Below are 25,549 nucleotides of genomic sequence, written 5' to 3' on the forward strand. Positions count from 1 at the left end.
GTTGTAGCTATGGCTACGGACGTTTCTGAGTCCGAGAAATGAGCGGGAATAAAGAGGGATTGTCACTTATAGGACTGGCCGCATCTCTCGCGTGTGGCGTGGTGACAGTAAACTGTGTTGATGAGTACGACTCTGCTCTTGCGGTCTGTTATGTAAAATCCATCTGAGCGCTGTAGTGGCACGGCAAGAAAAGAAGAGAAGGGGAGGCGGTAATGACATGCTGGGCATAACCAGAGGCTGTCCCGCCGAGGGATCCCACTTTACAGAGGCTATAGAGAGACGAGAGGGATTTGATGGTTGGGAGGGATTTTTAGCTGTGCTGGAGAGACGGCTCAGGAGAATGAGCCCAGAGCACAGACGGGCTAAAACACATAATCAGTGTGTGTGTGTGTGTGTAACAGCCAATGGATATGAAAGTGGGGCTTATGATGAGAGATGAGAAAGAGCAATAGTCCAGCCTGGATGGATGGATGGATGGAAAGACAGAAGGATGGATGGATGGATGGATGGATGGATGGATGGATGGATGGATGGATGGATGGATGGATGGATGGATGGAAAGACGGAATGATGGATGGATGGAAAGACAGAAGGATGGATGGATGGACAGATGGATTGATGGATGGATGGAAAGACGTAAGGATGGATGGACGGATGGACAGATGGATGGATGGAAAGACGGAAAGATGGATGGATGGAAAGACGTAAGGATGGATGGACGGGTGGACAGATGGATGGATGGAAAGACGGAAAGATGGATAGATGGAAAGACGTAAGGACGGATGGACGGATGGTCGGATGGACGGATGGATGGATGGATGGATGGATGGATGGATGGATGGAAAGACGGAAAGATGGATGGATGGAAAGACGTAAGGATGGATGGACGGATGGACAGATGGATGGATAGAAAGACGGAAAGATGGATGGATGGAAAGACGTAAGGATGGATGGATGGATGGATGGACGGATTGAATTGAATCATCTTTGTCTGGCGAATAAGAGATGGGAGGAAAAATACTTTTGTATTCTCTCACAAAAGTTTTACATTTCCCTGAGAAACTTTGCGTTCGCTCGCAAACCTTTTGAGTTATTTGCCAGCGAACGCAAAGTTTCTGGACAGAACACAAATCTTTTGCAAGAGAACGCAAAAGCAAGGAAATATTTTTTTTCCCTTCCATCTCATATTTTTTTCCATTACCATGTCACTTTAGGGGCTTCGTAAGGCAAGGTTAGCTCAGGTTGTAAAATATAATTTTAATGCAACATAACAACTTAATGAAATTTATAAATTCATGTTTTACATTGAGCATTTTCGAAAATAATGATTAATATGTGTATAGATCTACATCTGTTCAATATATATTAATGACCAATGTGAACACAAAAGAGTGCCTGGCTATTGTGTATAAAACTCTTTGTGGACACTTATTTTGTCATTGACTCTTACACTGTAATGATAATTTAAATGCAAGTTTAGTAGAATTGAGCAAATCTAAAATCAACATACTGTTACACTAAAGGATCAACAGTTTTACACCATGGCCTAAACAAGAGCTATGCGATGTTTGCCACAATGGAAATGAAAATGTCGTACAAACACAGCCAGTAAGAACATATGTGATGTTATATACAACGCCACAACTGGATTGGGATTTCACTGCGGAGCTACAAAACGTCACAGAAATAGGAATTACGCATTTCGGATATAGGAATAGGAATTACCCTTTATTGCATTACGTCTGGTTAGGTCTTGTCGTAATGAACGGTGTAAAATAAAGATTCCCCTCAGCCTTTCTTTGCTTATAAATTGGAGGTAGTCCATGCTGGAAATGTATTGAATTCTGAGTGACCCGTCTCATGAGTGCAGTAATGATTATTTGAGGGTTGGTTGTTATCGTTGACGCTAAAAAACCATCGGAAAAGTCAGGCGCTCGTCATTCCGCAAGGTCAGTGGTCACGGGTTTGTGCCTGAAGTGAATAATCCCCAGCAGCCCAAGCATGTTCTGTGCTGCCGTTTCACCGCTGTCTTGAGAACAGTGGCAGCTGAGGTCGAAAGCACAGCAAAGCAGCGTGTTTTAGCGAGGCCAAATGAGTGATTACCTCCAACTCCTATCATAATTCACCATGACCTCAATCTGCCACCGGAGCCTCTCCCTGACTGATCGTAGTTCAGGTGCTCTGCTCTGGTGTTAAGTGTAGTTAGACAGAATTGCCTTTATCCGTCGCCTGTACAGGGCTAACACAAATATGATGTGCAATGCTAACGGTTCAGGATGCCACTAGGGAGACCTAATTATGCCTTTAATCAGTTTGCTGATGTGTTGAGTTGCCGATCTGCACCAGATTTTGTACTCTTTGGAATAGACATAAATTCAACATCTGTGACAATAAAAAATTATGTAAAAGAATAAAAAGTAAGCACAAAATGATTAGCACAATTAGCTTTTTTGCCAGTATAAGCAAGAACCCAACTATATTTTTGTCCGCACAAGAACTAGAATATGGTGACCTTCACCTGAAATAATTTCTTGAATCCAGCATATGATTCACCATGTTGACCCTTCTGCTGATCTAGGATCAGCCACTGAGACAGAATTGTACAGCATATTTATTAGCACTCTGACAGTATGTGTGGCCCAGATTGCATCGCTAACAATAGTAATACATGCTCGTGTTACTCATGTTTCTCTCCTCGCCCTGGAATGAATGCAGCATGTCAGCAGTACAATCAAACGTCGGATACTGTTTGCTGTTTTTAGCCTTCCACCATCTGGCTGATCAGAGGATGTGCTAAAGGAGGAGTGATATAAAGTTAAGTGATTGTGCAACAACAATATAAAACAAGATCTGTGTGTTGTGCATAAACGCTAGTCATCCAACGAACTAACTTTCCTCCGTGTTGAGATGCTGTGGTGTTTCTGTGATGGCTGGTAAGGTCTGAAACTTAATGGAAGGAATGTTGCGCTAGTCTTTTCTTCGCTATCGTGTCGTTTAGCCAAGTGAATTTAGGGCTGAATTTTGATTGGATGGTTGTGGTTTGCTATTGGTGGATATAATGTGAGTGACAGGTTGCCCCGCCCTCATCATCAGAAAAGAGAAGAGATGCTGCAAGAGGCAGGGGAAGTTATTCTGATTCAAGATCAGGGGCCTCATTTATAAACGTTGCGTACGCACAAAAGAAGGCGTACGCCGCTCTCTACGCAATAATTGGTATTTATAAAAAGCAAACTTGACGGGAAAATGTGCGGTCCTTCACGCAAGCTCTGACCCAGGCGTACGCACAAAAACGGGTGAAATGAGAAATGGCGACACCGTCGGCAGATGGAAGAAACACGTGAAAGTGTGTGAAACTTTAGACCGTTGTGTAAAAAAATGACAATACTGCCTCTCATAAATAACATGAAGACTTTACAAAGCAAGTCTTACAATTAACAGCCTACACGAACACCCGTTTGATCGATCTGCAGTGTATAACAAACAAAATCAAACGAAAAGTACAACAGAAATGCTAATTAACACATATTTACAAAAAGAAAAGTGAAATATGTTCTGCAATAATATTGGCATGTTGTGCAATTCATAAATATAGTAAACAGAACGAAATAATGTGCAAAACTGATATTCTCGTCAATGTGTCCGTCTGGCGGAGCAGATAGATGCAATTAGATAGACAGATAGATAGATAATTAGGGAGATATATAGATAGATAAATAGATAGATGTATTAATTGTCCACTGGGGAAAGTTGTTTTCATAGTAAAACATTTCTTCATCAGCTACGGAATCATGGTATTCATGCATATGCCTTTAGTTTGTTTTATTTTTGATAAAATAACGTATGACGTATGTCTCAACTCTGGCGATGGAGCGCTAGACGCTTTTTTTGCCTCAACTTTGATGTCCGACCATTTCTTCTTTATTTCGGCCACGGTCGAGGTTGTGAGGCTACAGCATTTACGGCGTCTGCAACCTTTTGCCACTCAAGTGCCTTTTTGGCATTAGTAATGCCCACACTGTGCCCTCCAAACAACATTTTTCTCCTCTTTTCCACCTCGCCAACGATAACTTCTACTTCACATTGAGTGAAGTTACTTTTTTTTTTTTTTTTCTCTCTGTGTTTGCCATGATTTCTCAATCAATGAATATTAACTTGTGGGCGTTTCACGGACTATTTATGGGCAACTATGGGCGTGACATGAAGCCGCAAAAGCTGCGCTACATTTAGAATTGATTGTGATTTATTAAGGGAAAACTGCGTAGGATGTGCGTGCGCACGGTTTTATAAATCCGAATATTTCTGTGCGTACGCACGTCCTATGTTTCATCCGTACGCCACTTCTGACGCAAATCCTACGCAAAGTTTTATAAATGAGGCCCCAGATGACTAATAAAAATCATGACGTGCACTGTTAAATCACTTATTATAAACACTGCAATAGGCATATTCCATAAAAAAACAAGAATTGTCCATTTTGATTTCATGGTGATTGTGATGATTATGAAGAATATGGAGTATATAAATGTATTTACGCAGCAAGAAGAAAATATCTTGCTATATCAGTGCAAGTGAAAGTTAGTAAATATGGTTGATAATATGTATACAGAGATTTGAACAGGTGAGCTTACATGCCATTTGTAAAGCTTTTTCTATTGATTCTAAAAGCTATATATATATATATATATATATATATATATATATATATTACATGTTATCTGAATGTATTTATGTACATTTAAACTAAATACTTAATTGTCCAAATAAAATTGCTCAGTTACAAGTAATGTCCAATATATAGCATAATCATTATAGGGGAGCGCGGGGCACAACCTAACGCGGGGCTAGTTGTAACACGCTTGTTTTAAATACTTCCGCACATGCTTGGATGACGAAACTTTGTGTATTTACTAGTTGCCATATCAACACTATATAGAAAAAAAAAATCCGCCAAAATTATTTATTTTTTTGGAAGATATCCATAGACATTTATTAAACCATAGCAAAAGTAAATTTCTTACTTAAGTTAATTTTTCATCTCTATTTTTTGTGTTTATTTAAAATAAGACAAATCTGATATTATTTTAATCTCCAAAATGTTATTTAACAGTTGAGATAGTTCTTTAATGCTTCGCTAATATAGCAGAAGACACTCGCAGGGTTTAAATCCCAGTTGTGCAGGCGGGGCATGTTGTAACACTGCGTTACAATGTGTCCCTATTAGAAATATGCTATTATATTCTATACTTTTATTAATTGTATTGGGAAACCGTGAGAAAAAGGTGAATAAAGACTGAGAGTCAATGTTCAGAAATGACTAATTATTTATTTATTTTGAACTATGTTGTATAGCTGTGTTTTCATGTGTTCGTAGTCAAAACTAAAAAAATTGTTTATATTTAATTATTAAAAATCGCCATTATTTTATATGACAACGTTTTTTAATTGTATTTTATTTAGAAAATATTTTAGTTTGTTTTGTATATATTTTTTATTAGATCAGATAACATTTTAAGCTGTCATATGTTATGTTACAATGTACCCCACACATGTTACAATGTACCCCACCTATGGGGCATGTTGTCACATTTCACTTCCATTCTTTCGGGGTATGTCAATAAAAAAGTATATACTGTATTAATAAAACAAAACCACATAATTGTACTAGACATGTGGGAAATTAATGTGGGGAAAAATAAATACTCTGAACCATAAGTAGATTTACACAAACTGAGAAAGTCAAAAAGCGTTAGGTTGTGCCCCGCTCTCCCCTATACATAATATAGAAATTACATAAAATAATTATAATAAATATTCATTGCTAAAAGCCAGACGATTTTGTCTCTAAAAATCTGTTAATATGTTGTGTGACCTTTAATTTGGAGGCAGAGAAATCGAGGGAGTGACTTTATTCAGAGATGTGTGGCTTTGCTCACAGTTTCTATGGCACTGAACACCGTTAAAAGCCAAACCATTATCTAAACCTCAGGGTAAGAACAAATTAAACTGAAACATACCTGACTTGCCACCGACACCGGCTTCATGGTATAGTCCCCAGGTTTGGCACAGACATTTGAAGGAAACTCTATCGCCCCCTTGTGTGCTGAAGGTTGTCATCACCTCCAGTAACACAAGCAAACATTAAAAGGATAGTTCACCCAAAAGAGAAAATTCTGTCATAATTTGCTCACCCTTTTGCCAATCCAGACTGTGTATGACTTTCTTTTTTTTTCATATAATGAAAGTCATTGGGGTCCAGTGTGGTTTGGACAAATACATTCTTCTTAAAAATCTCTTCTGTTGCACACTTAACATCAGTATGTTTACAGTATTCATATGTTGCTAGCCTAATAATGTACTGCGTGTTGAGAGCTCAGAAAAGCTACGCATTTGGGACGAGTGGAAGTGCACAGATAGAGTCTTGGCTTCCCGAGCCCCAGGTGGCCATCTTTCATCATCCCACAGCCACCCTGTGAATGCTGTGAAGAGAGAGAGAGAAAGCGAGAGAGAGAGTCGATATCCTTGACATCTGCTCCCTCGCCCTGGGAGTCTGGCCACTGTCCTGTCCTGAGCTCTGCTATTCACAGCCACGCACACAAATACACATGTGTCAGGTGTTAACAGTATACCAGCACTGCATCTGACAGCACACCACCAGCACATTTCCCCAACCTCTTCAACTGAAGAGCAATTGCAAAGAAATTAAAGGTTACGCAGGTTAGTTGGATTGGAAATATCACAGCCTGCCCATCTGCAAGGAGCGAGTCCTGGCTATTTGAACTGCCTTGGACTCTCTTCATCGCTTGGCCTCCAGAAAGTTATCTTTGGGGAAATGAGGAAACCTAAGTAGTGGGTAAATTTCCTTAGTGTGCAGTGGGCCAACAAAGAAAAGCCTCGCTGCGAATCAATTTGTGTAGTCAGGTAAAAAAAAAAAGTGCCCGGAGGAGGGGTGATGCAGGAAGTCTGAAGGGAAGCAAACCTGGTATGAGCACAAAGGAGAACAAGTACTAGCCTGGATATATCTCCTGATTATTTGTTAAGCCATTCATGATCATTGAACAATTGTATGTACATGCTAGCTCACTTGAGTCTCTAGCTGCGGTGTGTTTCACTGCAGAGGGGTGGTAATAGTAATATTGAGCGGTCATAAAGGTGGGAGTGAGGCCAAAAGCGTTCTCGCTGCTGGGATGTGTGGTACGCTATGCTACCTACGCACTGCTGAGCCCGGGCTTCTTTGTTGTTGATAAAGAAGGAGTAGGAGTGTAAGTGTAGTTGAGGAATTAGATCCCGTTAGCATGTGCTTATCGCTGATCTAAGCTTTAGAGAGTAGAGGATTCGTTGAAAGGTTCGGGTATTGACTTGTTTGGTTAAATAGTGAGTTGTGGATCTCAGCACATTCAGATACACATCTAGACACAAATGTGGGCGTAGATTATAGCTGTGAACGTTTCAGCGGAGTGGATGAAATCGTGTTGCATTCCTCGGCCCATGGCCATCTGTGCCCGTGTTTGTGTAATGATTCGTTTTAATCATATTCTGCATTCTGTGTTGCTTTGGCAGGCGTGATTATCTGAGATCAATGCAAACAAACTCTGGGAAAATATTTAGACCTTTAAGCTGGTTATTAAAGTATTTTAATTAAAGGGTCACACACTCTAGATGTTCACCATCTCCAGATAATAACACAAGGCTTCTCGTCTTCTTTAAATGTGACTTTATAATAAGGTTGTCAATCGATTGCATTATATTGATTTACATACATGGAATACTGGTTAATTAATCAAATTAATCACAAATAAACTCATATATCAATATTTGCTAGAAAAGATCCTAAGTGAAGACATTGTTGTGGCAGACAAATAAATCAGTAAAACATCACTGGCCCAAAGTCCACAACAATCCATTTTGTTAAAAAAATGTTTTGTAAAGTTAAGTGCCATTCGTACAAAACACATTCTTTCATCTGCACTATTTTTTTTTGATTAATGGTCTTTGTATGTATGAGTCAGACTGATGTCTTTGGTCAGTGTGTTACGTCTTGCTGTTTTTTCAGCGTCTCGCACTGTGTGAGTATTGTATTTTAAGATGCAGTGTCAAGTTTAAATATATTCTCAAGACCTGTGCTTTGAGTTTTCTTCTGTGCTTTGTGTTTTTGTCTTTTTCTTCTGGCTCTGTTAAGCTGTTTTTGACTGCAAGAACACGTCACAGATATGAACAGCAAAGTTCATTAAAAGTTGTTATTTCGTTAAGTAACTGAGCTAAATAAATATGATTGGTGGACGGACGTTTGCGGTATCTGAAATCACTCACTAATTCGATAGTTTCTTATAGTGAATGCTGTATAGTGATCACTATATAGAGGTTCTGTGAAAATGTTCTTTGTTGCAGTCTATTTGAAATGTTTAATTAATCTGAATTATTTCAAAAACTTGGTTTGAATGAATGATTCAATGACTCACTCATAAATACTTCACTTGTTTCATTACTGGATGAATTCGAATTTTTTGAACAAATCTCTTGAATGATTCAAGAAATACATTTTAACAGTCACTTGTCGCCACCTACTGGTATAAAGATGTCATTGATACAATCGTTATTTGAAATGCCATGTTACTTTCTCAAGGCAATTTACTCTTTTGATATCTGCCATAGACATCAGTTTTTATCAGAACTAATCTTTTATCCTAGTACTTCTGTAATAATGTGAATATGTGTAACAAAAATAACAAAACTGTGTGAAAGGGATGTTTGTGAAGCTGTTTCACACCGATACATGACAACTGCTCTCTCTGGATCAGCGTAAACACGGGTCTGAATGTTCCGGTGTGATTTTGTCAAGGGTTTAATAGGCATTTAGGAATTAGGTTGTGTGGGTGTTTGAATCGAGATTGCGATCTTTTAACGATTTATCATGCAGCTCTATAGTGGTAGCTTGTTGTAGCAGTACTTTATCTTGTTACACCCTGTTGTAGCCTGCTTTCTTTAGACAGGAGGTGATTTTACTGTTTTACTGGTACATCTTAATATTAAATACCGTTTTGGAGACGGTTAAAACTGGCTTAAGCTGGTTGGCTTATCTTACCTGGTCTCCCAGTCTGGTCAGGTTGGACTGTTGGCTGCTTTTAGTGGGGTTTTGGGCATTTTTCAAATGGTCAGACTGGGAGTCCAGTTACTATAAGACCAGCCAACCAGCTTAGACTGATTTTCAGCAAGGTAATCAGTTAGCACTAAGCTAGCAGGCAAGCTTAGTGTTAGCTAACACAAAAAAAGGAAGTGTAATTTTGCCTTCTATAGCCTTTTTCAGATTATTTGGTTTATTTTTAAGACATTAATGTACATATTTCCATGATAACACTATTCTGTCCTTGATTCGAAGTGATTTAGAGTACCCATAAAAAGTTATTTCACTTTTTTAGTGATTGATTCCTGATATATAACCTTGTCTAAAATGCATAATTTTGTCTCCTCTTCCTGCAGGACTGTTTCATCGTGCCATAATCCAGAGTGGCTCAGCGTTGTCCAGCTGGGCCGTCAACTACCAGCCGGTTAAGTACACAAGGCTGCTGGCAGAGAAAGTGGGCTGTAATGTGTTGGACACTTTGGACATGGTAGATTGCTTGAGAAAGAAGACAGCTCGTGAACTGGTGGAACAAGACATCCAGCCGGCGAGATACCACGTAGCCTTCGGCCCGGTCATCGACGGTGATGTCATTCCCGATGACCCTGAGATCCTGATGGAGCAGGGCGAGTTTCTCAACTATGACATCATGCTGGGTGTCAACCAGGGTGAGGGTCTGCGCTTTGTGGAGAACGTTGTGGACTCTGAAGACGGTGTCTCGGGCAATGATTTCGACTTTTCTGTCTCAGACTTTGTGGACAGTCTGTATGGTTACCCAGAGGGAAAGGACACTCTACGAGAAACCATTAAGTTCATGTACACAGACTGGGCGGACAGAGACAACCCTGAGACGCGGCGCAAGACTCTGGTGGCGCTGTTTACTGATCACCAGTGGGTGGAGCCCTCAGTGGTGACGGCAGATCTTCACGCCCGGTACGGGTCACCCACCTACTTCTACGCCTTCTACCACCACTGTCAGAGCCTGATGAAGCCTGCCTGGTCCGACGCGGCCCATGGAGACGAGGTGCCCTACGTCTTCGGTATACCCATGATTGGCCCGACCGACCTCTTCCCCTGCAACTTCTCCAAAAATGATGTCATGCTCAGTGCAGTTGTCATGACCTACTGGACAAACTTTGCCAAAACTGGGTAAGTGCGTACCTTGCAACATGCACAGTCTGTGGTAAACTCTAGTACCCATATTATGCTCATATAGAAGTTCATACTTTTATTTTTGGGGTGTGCTAGAATACATTTACATGATTTAAAGTTTAAAACATTATTTTTCTCATACTGTACATTTGTGCAGCAGCTCTTTTCACTCTCTGTGTTAGTTCCTGTCTCTTTAAAGCCCCTCCTTTCAGAAGAGCCCAGTCTGCTCTGATTGGTCCACTGGCTCAGTCTGTTGTGATTGGTCAACTGCTTAGAGCGTGTGTTTAAAATGTAAAAGCCCCCACCATAATCATGTTTCAGCTCCCAAGGCTTCATGAGCAGCTGTAAACATATATCATATAAACAATATTTTATGTATGGCAACTATGGTGTTATTATTGGAAGTCCATACAATTGCTCTTGCAGCAAAAAACAGCGTCCTCTCGACATAGCAAAATGACTTGGCCATCTTTTCATGAGGGCGGGTCAAAGTAGCCAGTAGGCGGGCAAATGTGTTACAAGGTGAAATAGCAAAGTCACAGTAATAACAGCAATACTGCAAACTAGCCATTTCAGGCAGGTGTTTTAATACCATGATAATACCAGAATGCCAATAATCGGTTGTTAAATCAGAATGAAAATGTTTGATATTTATGTACCACTAATCTGCAATTGAAAGAACATACATTGTACAGTAGGTACCACTCATTAAGTACAGTGGTGCTTGAAAGTTTTTGTGAACCCCTTGCAGAATCTGTGAAAATGGGAATCATTTTAACAAAATAAGAGGGATAATGCAAAATGCATGTTATTTTTTATTTAGCACTGTCCTTTTTTTTTTTTTTTTTTTTTTTTTGATGGCTGTTCTTGAATTATCTATTAAAACAGGTTCAAACATACGCTGATGCTCTTAATGCATTGTGTTTCCTTCTGGAGCATCAGTGAATGTTTGAACCTTTTTTACTGGTTGTGTTTGAGCCCCTCAATTGTCCTGAGTGTGAAAAGTAGGATCTCAAAATCGTACAATCACTGCCGGAAAGGGTTTAAATATGCAAAATATGCTGGGAAAACTGAAGAATTTGCGGGACCTGGAGGATTTTCCTGAAGAACATTGGGCAGTTTAACTGGTCAGGTCATACAAAGGACTCAAGAACAACCATCACAACAACAAAAATAGTTGTGGATCATCCAGGTAACAACACACAGATTATTATATAATAATCAAGGGTCATTTTTATAAATTCATCTTTTTTTGTCTTATGGACTACATTCAAACATCCTTTTTACCCTTGAGTAAAATCTGTTACTGAGTAGCATTGTTTACAGCGTTCTGTAAGAATGGGTCTTGAGACCCCGTGCAGAGAGAATTATCAGTGGAACTTATCGCATTTCTGCCCCTCAGCAACATCGATCAAAACCCCTCTCTTGAGTTGATCACTGCCGCCCCAGGTGAACGCATCCCCAACAACACCTCCTCCCTCGCTCCCCCTCTCCATCCTGCTCAATCCTGCCCGGAGCACAAAGCATTATAGATCTGTATGAGGAGTGCTTGTAATCAGCTCTAACAACACAAATCTAATTTGACAACTGCTGTTACTGAGAAAAATTGATAGGTCATGCTGCTGCTTCTCCACTTTTGACCAGTCACAATAAAAATGACACCCCTTGGCGTTTATAAATCTTTCCTTAACTGTTAAGTGCACACTAGGTGTAGCCAAAAAATAACATACAAAAAGTGGAAATACTAATGGCGGAGTACCGCAGGCTATTTTTTTCGTCTTCTTTGCGCTGAATGCTCAAGTCAACATTCTGCGAGCATATCAGAGAACATTTCAGAACAACATCTGTCCAGAAAATGTCAAATTAGCTCAAGGGCATGGGACATTTGTACGCTAAACTCGTTTCTCCCCATAGGGTAATATCTTTCTCAGTTAGACTGCCAGATTTTCTCTGTTTTCTCAGTAAAAACAGAAAGAACTGAAATAGTTTGACTAGTGCAATTTGTTGTGTCTGTGTTGATGTACAGTATTTCCTGTTAGTGCTGGGGGGATTTTAATTTATGCTAATTTTAAATCAATATTGTTCCTTAAATCCCAAAATGTATCTTTTAGTCTATGCCGTTTTAAGTTGATGCATGAACAAAACACGTCATCCAAATATTGCAGTAAGCTTTGTGCTTTGTTGCATTCGATATGAAACGGTCTCAGCTTTCAAATTCTCAATTTTATCACAAAATTCAAACGTTGTAAATGTGGTTTTGGTGCTCTTTAATTTGTGCTGACAGATGGCTGTAGCACGTGAACTGATCATCTTTTACTCTTTACAACTAGTTGAGGCACCAAATAAACATGAATGAACATCAGAAGGTATGTTGAAACATACAGTACAACTTACTGAAACAAATCATGTCGCGTGTAACCACGTGTCAATAAAACAGCTTGTAAACAATGTCACATAATGTTACATTTACCTTAAGAAAAGCCATTCAATGTCCAAACTCCAAAGCTTGTTGGTTAGCTAGAAAAATAACTCTATATTGGAGCACTTGGCTACAGTATATATATATGTATATTAATTAATTAACTGACAGGGTACTCTAGTTTACAGCTTTTGTTGAAAGATTTTGTTTCCTCTGGCATGCATTATACCTGATATATCCGAATCGAATTGTGAAATGTGCAAAAACCCAGCATTGTATCCTATACTGAAACAGGAAAAAGGTTTGTTTCTTTTTAAAATAGCCAGCGTTAATGCCATGGCCCGATCAAATCACGCTTGACTTGTGCCATGGATGAAAATAATAAAGAAACATTCAAATCAAACTTCTTTTGCAACCACTTGATGGTTGGAAAAGGAAATAGAGCACAACTGAAGACAGACCAGCCACCACTAGCTACTTCCTACTGATTTTGGAAAACAGATGGTGTTTTCAATTTAGGGGACGGGAACATTCTCATTCTAGAGAACATTTTATTGGATAAAAAAAAAAAAAAAAAACACAAGCCTGCAAGATGAGTCATCACTATTTTGGTCTGTTTTGTCATAAGAGAAAGACTATAATTTGAAAATGTATATGCCTGTTTATGTGCAGTATTAGTGTACATTGTCCATTTTAATCCATTATATCGATGACCTCAAAGCTAATTTCCAATGCACACAATTTCCAGATTTAAATTTTACAATGTTTTGAACATATTTTAACGTGAAGAAAAAAAAAACATGCCCTATCAAGCCTTAAAAACACACTGCCCATAAATAATCACTCACAGCAGAACAGCCAGCCCATTTTAAAAGCATCCTCTCAGAAATACTATTATGTAAAGATTATTTATTACATGACAAATAGTGTATCCTCTTGCAGTCATTCATCTAATGGCTCTCAATAGGACTGGCATTATAGAATCAGTTTCAGGCCGTACTGATGTGCTGAGTTTCTGATATTTCAGCCCATAGAGTTGCTCCATTTGTGTGGTGGATTATATAGGATACTGCTTAGCAGAACAAAGGATTAGATGCAAGGATAATAAACCTCTCAATCACATGAAATATACACAAATCATTACTTCCATCTTAACTAGCAAACTCTCTGGTTTAGATCTGAGGAGACAGCCACAAATGTGCACTACAGCATGTGAAGTGTGCTTACAGCTTCTCCATGTGATGACCTAGATAGCGTTCCCTGCCATCTCTCTAAATTGGACACTTGTACCTGTGCCGGATACAAACGTGAATATGGAACCTCGAGTGGACTGGGTGAACATTACATTAAGCTTGAGCTGTTTAATGTCAACTGTTGTATCATTCCCCAAAGCTAAATTCCTCTTTCCGCTTCATGGTGCTTACAAGCAGTGTTTTTCCCCCTGCAGTTGGAATACAACATAAAAACAACCATTAACTGTGAAATCTGGGTAGAAAGGCATGTTTGACTAGCCTGACAAGCCAGACCCACATCAAGATGTTGGGTCTGGGACCACACCATTGGCAGGGTTCAATCCGAGGGCCGGGATAAACGGTTGTCTTTCAGATTCCCTCTGCACGCAATAGGACAGCGCTACAACCAACCAGAGCGTTTCCCACCAGGAGCTAGTTGATAGATTAAACTTTTGCCGTATCCGGTCGGCAAAACTCCAAACACATCTTCCTTTTTTAAGAATGAATTCAGTGCCGTTCTTTGTTCTTTTCTCGAAGAAAAGCTTAACTCAAAGTCTTCCAGAGTCGCGGCCAAAGCCGATTGGAAAGACCGCTGTTCACCATCAGCAGCTCTTCTTTGTTTTCAAGTAGCAGGGAATTCACGCGGAACCGTCGCAACTCTAACGTCATTATGTTAAGCCCGCCCACCGACTCTATACACGATGTGATTGGCCTGACTAGAGTTTGGTTTTTCCAGCTCGAAAGCCAACGGAGAGTTGCTAGATGACTCTGGCTGCAAATTACATTTGCTGCCGCTAGGGTGCGTCTAGATTTCTAGGCTAATGTTTGACAGAAGACTAGGGTAAGTGAAGTGACAAAGTAACATGTTTTTTTATTTGATGCCATGCCTGAGTATGATGAGCCCCTCATTCCCGTCATAAATATGTGTTTGGGTCAATCTGCATGATCAAATCTATTAGCTAATAGATATAGAATAGAGCTAAAGAATAGAACTTCAATAGAGCCTGAAAATACCTGAATGTCCACAACCACACTTTTTATATTTGATGAAATCTTTTCAAATTTCACCGGAAAGAAAATGTATTATCCTGATTTTTGTGAACAATATTTGTTCAGGAATTTAATGTGTAGCATTTCAGCATACATGTCTCTTAAAAATAGGTTCCAAAAAGGAGTTTTCACAGCGTTTCCATAATCCTTAAGTTCTTAAAAGAACCCTTTTGGATTAACATTTTAAAAGTCAAAAGAACCAGTTTCCAATATAAAGCACATTTTGTAGAAAGGAATTGTTCCATGGATGTTAAAGGGTCTTCATAGAAACCAATAGAATGTTTAAGACTGTGAGTCTGGCAGCTCTACATATTTCATATTTCAACAAGTCTTTTTGAAGAAAAAGTCCACATAGACATTTTATCTGTCTTTGGAACAATTATTAAAAATCATTAGGCTCTGAAATAAATGGAAGAATAATGGTAAAATTGCTTCCAAACGTAGTACCATTAAATTGAATTAGAATCTCCAAGGCTTTTGAGACATTTTCTCAGCTGTTTTTTAACAGTAAATTAGCACCCTAATTAATTTCTCAAGTGTTAACCGGTGGCCATCGGTCCTGCAGAAGAACAAAAGCATCCGAGAACCTTCTTCACACTTGATAAGTGAATTGTTTGCGCATATCGCCTTTGTTCAGGCTACAAATGGACCTCAAATGCTGCCGTCTGCATTTCTTTAGAGATTGTAGCGTTAGCATTTGATGGACAGGGACTGTTTCCTTGGCATTCTTCTACTGTGTCATTCAGCCTCCAGTCAAACAGCCATGCTGTGCCGAGCCACAGACGTCGCTGAGCAGAATACTGTTGTGCTTTTCCTTTTACCCTCCTCTTTTTTCTACATGCTTCCTTGTAACAAGAACACAAGACACTCTCAGAAATGCGAAGGCCTGCTGGGATGAATCCAGATATTTCTGTTTGAAAAGCCCATGTTTTTTTCATGATGCTGTCCCTTGCGGAGACATTGGCTATTCCACCCCGAGAATAAAACATGACTAATCAATAATCAATAAGCCATGATTAATAAATAAGATTTAGCTGCGCACATGCCAGCTCGACTGTAATCACTCAATGATTTGACACAGCCTGCATTTCGTGTTTTATCGACGTATTTATATTGACATCTGTCTTATTGAAATTCTGTTGCCTGTACCTCATCTGAATGGCAAGCAGATGCTCATTAACTCTGTCTTGTCGTATCTGCCTCGTGATTGTGAAAACAAAAATAATAATTTCAATGCTGCATGTTAATGAGCTGTTTCCCCTACCGCTACACGCAGACGAAAACAGTCTTTTGAACATCAGTTGACCCTGCACCAAAGGCCAGGCCAATCTCTTTCTGAGGCTTTGAGATAAATTGCTTCCCGCATCCGCTTCTTTTGTCTTTTCTAAGACTACTGCAAGTCCACTCGGGAATTAAAAGGGATTGCGTTCCGTTTGTGTAACAGTCTCACAGAGCTCTCAATTAAGTCTAGCACTTGATTCTGTAGGACAGGGGTTCTCAGCTCGGGCCCTTGAGATCCACTTTCCTCCAACCCTGATTAAACTCAGCTACCTGCAACTTTCTGTTAATCCTGAAGACCCTGATTGGCTTGTTCAGGTGTGTTTGATTAGGGTTGGAGCTAAACTCTGCAGGAAAGTGGACCTTGAGGGCCAGAGCTGAGAACCCCTGCTGTATATATATTAGGGGTGGAACGGTACACAGAAGTCACGGTTCGGTTCATACCTCGGTTCAGACATCACGGTTTGGTACGAGTTCGGTACAATGGAGGGAAAAGCAAAACAAAAATGTAGAAGGCCATTTTTTTTTTTATTGTGCATGTCTGTAGGCTGTTCCACCAAAGGAAAATAAATGTTTTAAGCCTTGTATTTTTTAAATAAGTTTTATTAATAAAGTAAAGGCATAGAACCAGTTTATTTGTAGTGCATTGCCAATAGTTTTATATAATTAGTTTATTAATTAAATTAATAAAAAGACAAAAAGACCTTGAGATATGTTTGGTAATTGTACCTGAATGAATTTAAAATTAATTTGCTATATTTCAGATCAATATATTTGTTTTCCTTAAAATTTTAATAACACTAACTTTATTCTCATCTGAATTATAAATAATTTATTTCTGTATAAAATAATACTACCATTAAAAACAAATTAGATTTTCTTTTAATCAATGTAGAATGTGTAACTTACTCACTGTGTTGGGTGACAGTTGTAGGTTACAGTTTGACAAGAGTTTACAGTTTGACAAAAGCACATTGTTGTGTTTTATTACGAGTGTACACAAATATAAGTAAACACTTTGCAGTTTGAATGATTTCCAATGAACAAAATGAGTATGTTTTTATGTTTCCACTGTTCGATCGCGCCCGCGCCCGCGCCTCTCTGAACACACACACACACACGCGCGCACACACACGCACGCACGCAGGCACACACACGCACGCACGCAGGCACACACACACAACATATTCCAGCATTGCAAACTTGACATCCCAGCCTGTCCATTATAGCCTGTCTATGATTATAGCCATAGATATGATGTCTATGATTATAAGTTATAGCCACGGAGCTTCAGAGCAAAGGCGGAGCTACAGATTAGGTGTCCCTAAAGAACCCGCGTATTTAACAGTAGTTCCGCATTACATTAATTAATTTGCACGCAAGTTTTATTTATTTTTATACCGTGGATTCTCCGTGTGTATTCATGCACCGAACCGTGACGCCCGTACCGTCTCGGTTCAATACGAATACATGTACCGTTCCACCCCTAATATATATATATTATTTATTTTTTTATTTTTTTACGTTTTTTCAAGGCTTGCACCTAGGAATCTATTTCAGGGTTTGCATTCTCAAGACACCAGGCACTGTTTTGTGCGGATGAGTGGGCCGGAGCGCGTTGAGGGTTTTCTGTTAGAACGGTGTCGTGTTAGCGGCCCCTAAGTTAATAACTAATGATATTTGCAACGGAAGTGAATCAATCAATCAAAACTAACTTTAGCAGGACATTTACATTATTCTAGAGCTGCTGTAAAGCCAAAACCATCTCTGTTATGGTAATTTCCTATTATTACTGTAAAGCTGCTTTAAAGCTACACTGTGTAAGATTTTCTCCCATCTAGCGGTGAAATTGTTTATGACTACCAAGTGAATATTACTTTCTAGCCCCTCCCATTCCGAGGGCGTTTTAACTTCTACGGTGGCCGTATTATTTCAAATCTGCCTGCAGTCGCGAGTAAACTCCCCATCGCATTCGTCACGGTGCCACTGAGTGTAAAAACACGGAAGGCGAAGCTTGAATTTCCAGGTATGTCCCTCTTTGACTAATGTATTTTCAAGATGGAGGCGCAACATGGCTGCCGCCATTCGAGCGACTCGCTCACATGTATTCTAAATGGCAGATTCTACGCTTACGAGAATACTTGATTAGTTGGTAGAAGTAATTACACATTAATGAGCATTAATTTGCTAAGAATCAACTTAAAAAAATTTAAATAGTGTAGCTTTAAAACAATCTATATTGTTAAAAGCACTTTATTAATGAAGGTGACCTGACTTGACTTGACTATATCTCTGAGATATGCAGATTTACTTTAGAAAAGGTAATGAAGCTGCACAGGATCTTGAGGGGCCCATGATGAAGAGGCCGTGCTGCATGTCGAATGTAATGAGCACCATCAGAGGAGAGCGAGAGATCAGGGCCGGACAGCAGTCAGGACACATGTTGACCATCACTCACCCGATCAATAGCAGTCATAATGAAGAGTGCACAGGGGTCTGTGTCCTCCAGACACCCATATTACTTCAAAAGCATTGCCTTCTTTTTGGCTTACTGGCCGAAAATCTCGCTAACAGTGATGTAGAGGTGCTAATACATTTCAAGAACGTTTTTTTTTTTTGTGTGTGTGTGTAATGATTCAGTATTTGAGCCTAATTTTAAAAATAAATTCATTAATATACACTTTTTTTTTTTTAAAGTGTTGATTGCTAGTGGTTTGGGATATTGACAAAAAAATGATATGTCGATATTTTCTCAATTGTCAATATTGTCGATATTTTCTCAATGATTTTGTCAATAACGATGATTAGACGATATTTTGCCAAATGTGTGTTATTGTATTGGTACAGGTTTACATTGGTTTCTTCATATTTTGTGCGTCAGTTTGCAGCAGTGACAGAATTAAAATTTTGATGACAAAGATTATTAAAACAATAATTTAAAATGTACTTTAAAATAAAACTTTAATTTGACATTTTCCCAACGCATACTTTTTAAACCATACTTAAGTTGTACATTCAATACAATTAAGTGCACTTCTTTTTCACAAGGGATTATAGTTGAGTCATTGAATCATTCACTCAACCGATTTATTCAAAAATTCTGATTCATTAAGAAACGAAAACCCATAACTGTGTATTGCTTAGAGACACGGTTGATCCTGCTTTGACTTTGTTTGGAACTGTTTTCATTGGCAGAGCAAAGATAGGCAGGTAATTATTTAAGTAACTGGAAATGTTAGGTCTAAAATTGTATTCCTTTCTATTCAGGTCCCTAAACATACGTATGAGTAATTGTAGCCATATCAAATAACACTAACTATCTTTTCTTCTTGTTCTGTGAGGAATTGAGAAAGTAATGTGGAGCTAAATGACACCCAGCCACTGTGTATCTGAAAAATACTCTAAACAACAGCAGTTTAAATTTTTAGCCTTAACATTCTCTCTCTCTCTCTCTCTCTCTCTCTCTCTCTCTCTCTCTCTCTCTCTCTCATGCTGTTTTATGTTGTATATTCTATCTGCTGACCTTGAGAACAGCAATGAAAGATAAGAAAATCTCTAAATGTAACACTGCATCTTTCAAAAGCAAAGCCAGTTGTGTGTGGACCTTGAAATGTACCGTAAGATGAAAAACCACACAAATCAGTGCACACTACCTCCTGTACTTATAAATAACTCCTAGATAGAAAACTTTCAAATTAAAAGTACATACACTACCTTAAGTTGGAATCAATGGTATTCGGTCGAAGATGGTGTTTTCATTGAAATAAGTGACCCTGAGCAAAGTACTTTAAGACACTGAAGTGGAAACAGAGGCTTTTATGATGCGCCATCGGATTTGGCGTCTCTGTCCACAATCATCCAAGCGCTGCCAATTAGACTGATGAATAACCAATGCAGCCCCATCGAATTAACTCGGACTCGTTTTCACCTTGTCATATTCATTAGATTTATTCTGCTGTGAAAAGACCTTTCTATAAAAAAGACCTTTCTCTATTCATTTTTTTTTTTGTTGCATTTTGCATTTTTCCATTTATTTTGCATGCATTTTTCCAAGAGCAACACCATTTCTTTCTTTCTATATGTATGTATTCATGTATGTAAAGGTGAGGTTTTTCAATAGTTTTTAGCATATTGTTATGTGGTGGCTTATGGCTCAAGTCAATAGATCCTGCTATGTCTAGTCTCTATGGCATTCTTATGGAAGCTAGTATCCGCCACAGAATAAAAAAAATTTCATGGAGAAGGAGACTTTTTATCTCACAATTGCGAGTTTACATTTCAAAATTCTGACTTTATTTCTCAGAATTGCGAGGATTTGGTCAGGAGATTCTGTAATCTTTCTGAAGATGTGTAATAGCGCCCCCTACCGTATTACAGTGAAAACACGGAAAGCTGGAAAATTCCATCAATGGTGGGGAAATAGTTAATAAAAACTAAATTCTGACTTTATTTCTCAGAATTGCGAGATATAAAGTCAGAATTGCGTGATATAAAGTCACAAGTGCAAAGGTTTTTTTTTCACGCAATTGCGAGTTTATATCTCGCAATTCTGACTTTATATCTCGCAATTGCTAATTTATATCTCACAATTCTGACATCTTTTCTCAGAATTGTGAGATATAAACTCGCAATTGCAAGTTATAAAGTCCAAATCTAAGGAAAAAAGTCTGAATTGCGAGTTTATTTCTCACAATTGCGAGTTTATATCTCGCGATTCTGACTTTATAACTTGCAATTGCGACTTTATATTCCGCAATTCTGAGATAAAAAGTTGTGAGATAAAAAGTCACAATTACTTTTTGTATTTTTTTATTCTGTGGTGGAAACAAGCTTCTATACATTCTGGCCTCTATATACTGCTTTTTTTTTGGTCAAATGTATTGTTTGTCAAGTAAAAATGGTAAGACTGATCACTGATCCCTAGCTCACCTCTCCTCAACAACTAAAAAAAAAATCATGATTTAAGGTTACATTCATTTGCATATATAAAGGGGAAATGGTACAACGCAAGCACTAAAGTTTAATCCTGCAGGGTTTAGAAGTATGAACAATGAGCCTTAGCAAGCACTACTAATTAAAATACTAATTAAATGACCATTAACAGTAGAATTTTGTCCAGACTTAATTTGCAACTATTGCACTGCTAAGGATGGATTGTTTGATGGAAATATCTTCAGACAGACCTCTCCCTTCAGTGTTAATGTGGTGTTTAGGAAGTCCAGCCTAGTTTCGGAAGCTCAATGTTCGTCGAGTCGTTTCCTCTCAGGGCCTGAGATCTGAATGAGTGGCGCTGATAGAGGCTGAAGGACTGCTTCACTGGGCAAGCCCAAGTGGCCTTAACCGCAGAAACATTCGAGCGGTTTAGGAACCCATTTGAGTGGGCGACCTTACAGAACGCTGTCAGCTAATTCACTGCCTCCATCTGCACACACTCTACGCAGACTGTGGGTTAGTGGGATGATCGGGGCACAGGCTCGTTCACTGGGGAATGAAAACACTCATTATACATTATTGATATTATTATATGGTTACCGTAACAAAGACACTGAACTGGACTTGGGGTTTTATATTCCTTAAGCAGTTTATTAAAAACATGCAAAGTTGCATTCCAATATCCGAAGGAGTTGTCATACAATGAGCCATGGTCAGAATTCAGGGTTATTATTATTTAACTAAAACTAAAACTAAAACCATAGAAAATTGTGACTTAATTAATTGAAATAATTTTTAACTGGAATAAAATAAAATAAAAATGTTATCATATCACATTATCATTTTTACTTGGCTTAACTTAAAAAATATATATTTTTTGGGGAAAAAGTCAAAATATTAACTCTTTCCCCACCAGCGTTTTTGAAAAAAAATTGCCAGCCACAGCCAGCATTTTTATCATTTATTCAAACGTTTCATGGCCCCCAGAATATTTCATTGTATGAATATCTGAACATGTAATAATCAAAAGAAAGAACAGTGTCTCTGCTTTCAAACAAAACAATCCGTTTCTTTTCTAGCTTCATGCATTATTTATTTATCAACACTTGAATGTGGGTAAGTTTCATAAAAAAGGGACATTTTAAGCAAAAAGCTGAGAAAAACATTTGTGTTAAAGACCACATCTGGATCGGATTCAGAACGATGATCAAAACACAGATGGAGTAGATCGAGTCCATCAACCCTCAAAACTTCACAGTCCTGTACCTCGTCTCAGGTGGACATTTCATTCAGTAACATTACAGGTAACAGTTTTGATTTACAGGTATATGCTGTTTAATGTTGATGATCGCGTTATTTTACATAAGCATATGCTTACATATGACATCCATAGACAGTATAAGAAATGGACAGAGTCATCTCATTGGAACTCAATTGAGGCAAGTGAAGCCCATTTTCAGCGATTTTTTAGGACTTCCGTTCCTGACGCGCAGACTCAAACTGAGCTTGACGACGTAGATGTGACGTGAGCAAACCGTCTGTTTTCTAGTAGCTGTGCCGAGAGAAATCTGAATCATTCCCTTCCGAATCTTGCAGAGACGGAGAGCGTGAGTAGGAGGTGTCCATGAGCTAGGAGCAGGAGAAACTTTTGCTAGGTATTCTGATTAATTATTTTGTCATTTTGCCTCCACGTCTCCCCGATTGCCCGCGAGCTTCTCCTCCCGTCAATACGGTAATCTCTCTACTGTGCGACAGAGAGTCGCGTGGTTATGACGCAATCGTTAGCCTACTTTTACAAAAACAGTTTTTACGGGGCCATAACGTAAGCTACAAGGTAATGGAGCATTTTATACATTGTCGTGTTTCTTTAGAAATAAATAATGGACAAATGGAGTCTTCAAACGCCTCAGATGTAAAGTTATTCGCTGTCAAAGTGACGCCAAAATGAATGGGAGTCAATGGGATGCTAACAGCAGGTGAAGTTCTGCTACAAGATGGTGGCACGCGGCCGGCTTCAACTTCCGGTCGACTTCCTTCCCGCTTGATGACATCGCTTGTTTCTGCTTCTTCTTCACCTGCGTTTTGATCAGGAGATTCTGTAATCTTTCTGAAGATGTGGAATAGCGCCCCCTACCGTATTACAGTGAAAACACGGAAAGCCGGAAAATTCCGTCAATGGTGGGGAAATAGTTAATAGAAACTATAATAGTATCTCACTTAAACTAAAATAACACTGCGAACAAATCCAAACTGACAGGCAAAACATGCAAGAGGTCGGTAACATAACCAAAACGTACTAAATATAAACAGCCATAACTGCAGGATAAATGAGACTTCACAAACACTGAATGACTCACACTGCCTTATATCAGAGTCTCTTTGTTATATGCTTCTCTTTGTTAACCTTCAAGGTTGACAAAGAGAAGCATAATGCTGCAGTGCACTGGCAAGGAGACCAGAGGCCTTTTTAATGGATGTCAATGGAGAAGAGGCTTCAGTACACTGAATTAACTGCTTTTGTAAGGAAACAGCTAATCACTATCTGCAATAGGCTTTACACTATTTCTTAATTTTGGATTGATCGACTCTTGGAGTTTTCAACTTAAAAAATGCGTTTTTATAAGAATGTAGGATTCAGTGTATGGCACTTCTCATTCCTTTCTCTAATATTCACAAGCATGATTGACTGTCGTACAACCTTGACAGCGATTCAATGATGTCAAGGCTATAATGTGATTGGTTATCAGGAAAAACCTCCCGCTTTCTCTCTTATCATCTGCAAGCTCGCGTTCACAAATGCCTCAATCCAACAACGGGAGGATAAGATCGAGCTTCCTCCATTTATTATTTTTAAATCATCTGTTGGGTGGCAGTGACTCAGTAGTTCATGTAGGTTGTCTACAAACCGAAAGGTTGGTGGTTCAATCCCCGGTTCTAGCTGACCAAGTGTCGAGGTCTCCATGAGCAAGACACCTAACCCCAGCTGCTCCCGACGAGCTGGATGGCGCCTTGCATGGCTGACACCGCCGTCGGTGTATGAATGAGTGAGTGAATGGGTGAATGTGAGGCTATGTAAAGCGCTTTGGTGGCCATAGGTCTGTGAAAGCGCTATATAAATGCAGTCCATTTTATTTTGTTTCACTCAGATGTACATAAGAAAAGATCAGTCGCTACTTCCATTACTTCACAACTTTAAGTGAAATATTTACTCTGGCAAATGAAATAAATCAAATATGCTACATTGGGGTTAGATATGACTATGAGTAATACCTCAAAGCTAACTGCCCAGTTTACAGTATGAATGTTTGTTTCCACAACTATGAAATGCCAGGATTTTAAATTCCTCCCTTTGTGATTTCCTCCACATGCCCTTTAACATGCGTATGTAAATTAAGGAGGTGTGCTTTCAATAACTCATGTCTGTCCATCAATCATGAGAGTGATACTGCTGTCGAGTAAGTCCATCTAACATTTTTCTGTAACCTTAATGTTGATAAAAGCTGCTTTTTTTCAGTCGGGCCAAACCGTTCTCGTTGCTTAACCGTTCTATCCCGTGCCGATCCAGCCCAGCCGGTACAGCTATGGTTTCATTCTTCACTGTGGTTCTGATAACGGAGCTCTTTGGAACGTCATACAAATGCGTCAGTCGTTTACAGACGGATGAGATGTTAATAGCAACCACGTTATGGAGGATGATCAGATGACAAATATTTGAACTTTTTTGATGCAAACTTCATTTGCTAACCTCCAGAAATATAACAGCTATGTTCAGACTGCCAGCAGAATTCAGATTTTTTTTGCATATCCAGATTTTATCCAGATGGGTTTTTGAAAGTCTGTGTTGCAAAACAAAACAAACATGAAATCTGATTTTATCAAGTCTGGTTCAAAACACATTTCGAGGTGGTTTGAAATGTGATTCCAATCAGATGTTTACAGATGTGTCTCAGTCTGGATGTTCTGGCTGCTCAAGTCAGATTTCAAATAGTCTTTTGCATCACTGTAAATGCGACACACAATGATAACGTCAAAATAGGGGACGGAAACCACCGGAATCTTATTTGATCACCTGCAATTAATAGTGCTGACAGTCTGCATGAAATATATCTGATTTGAGAAAAAAATATATATTTTCCTGCTGTCTGAACAGCCAATGAGACATAAAAGATCTGCATATGCATTTCATGACTCCTTTAAGTGTGAGCAATATCAGTAGTGCTGTCTACTAACTCTTAAGGCCAACATCACTAATTATTCAATCTTCACCTTCATACACACTATCTCGAGCTAAACCCTTACATGTGAAACACCCACACTAAATATGTCATTGCTGCAGATCAATAGCCTCGGCGAACACATACAAAACATCAC

At 38.9% G+C, this 25,549-nt stretch overlaps 2 protein-coding genes across 4 annotated transcripts in view; one reads left to right on the plus strand and one right to left on the minus strand.

Annotated features, from left to right (window-relative positions):
- nlgn3a (neuroligin 3a) overlaps positions 1–25,549 on the plus strand; it is a 235,510-nt gene that overhangs the window by 199,517 nt on the left and 10,444 nt on the right. For all 3 annotated transcript variants that reach the window (XM_082178302.1, XM_082178304.1, XM_082178303.1), the window contains one exon: positions 9,475–10,264. In XM_082178302.1, the coding sequence (XP_082034428.1) occupies positions 9,475–10,264 (790 nt within the window). The remainder of the gene's footprint in view (positions 1–9,474; positions 10,265–25,549) is intronic.
- LOC309505017 (nuclear factor 7, brain-like) overlaps positions 1–25,549 on the minus strand; it is a 112,621-nt gene that overhangs the window by 25,485 nt on the left and 61,587 nt on the right. The window lies entirely within an intron of this gene.

Source organism: Leuciscus leuciscus (assembly GCF_965113295.1).
Source record: "Leuciscus leuciscus genome assembly, chromosome: 8".
Taxonomy (NCBI): Eukaryota; Metazoa; Chordata; class Actinopteri; order Cypriniformes; family Leuciscidae; genus Leuciscus; species Leuciscus leuciscus.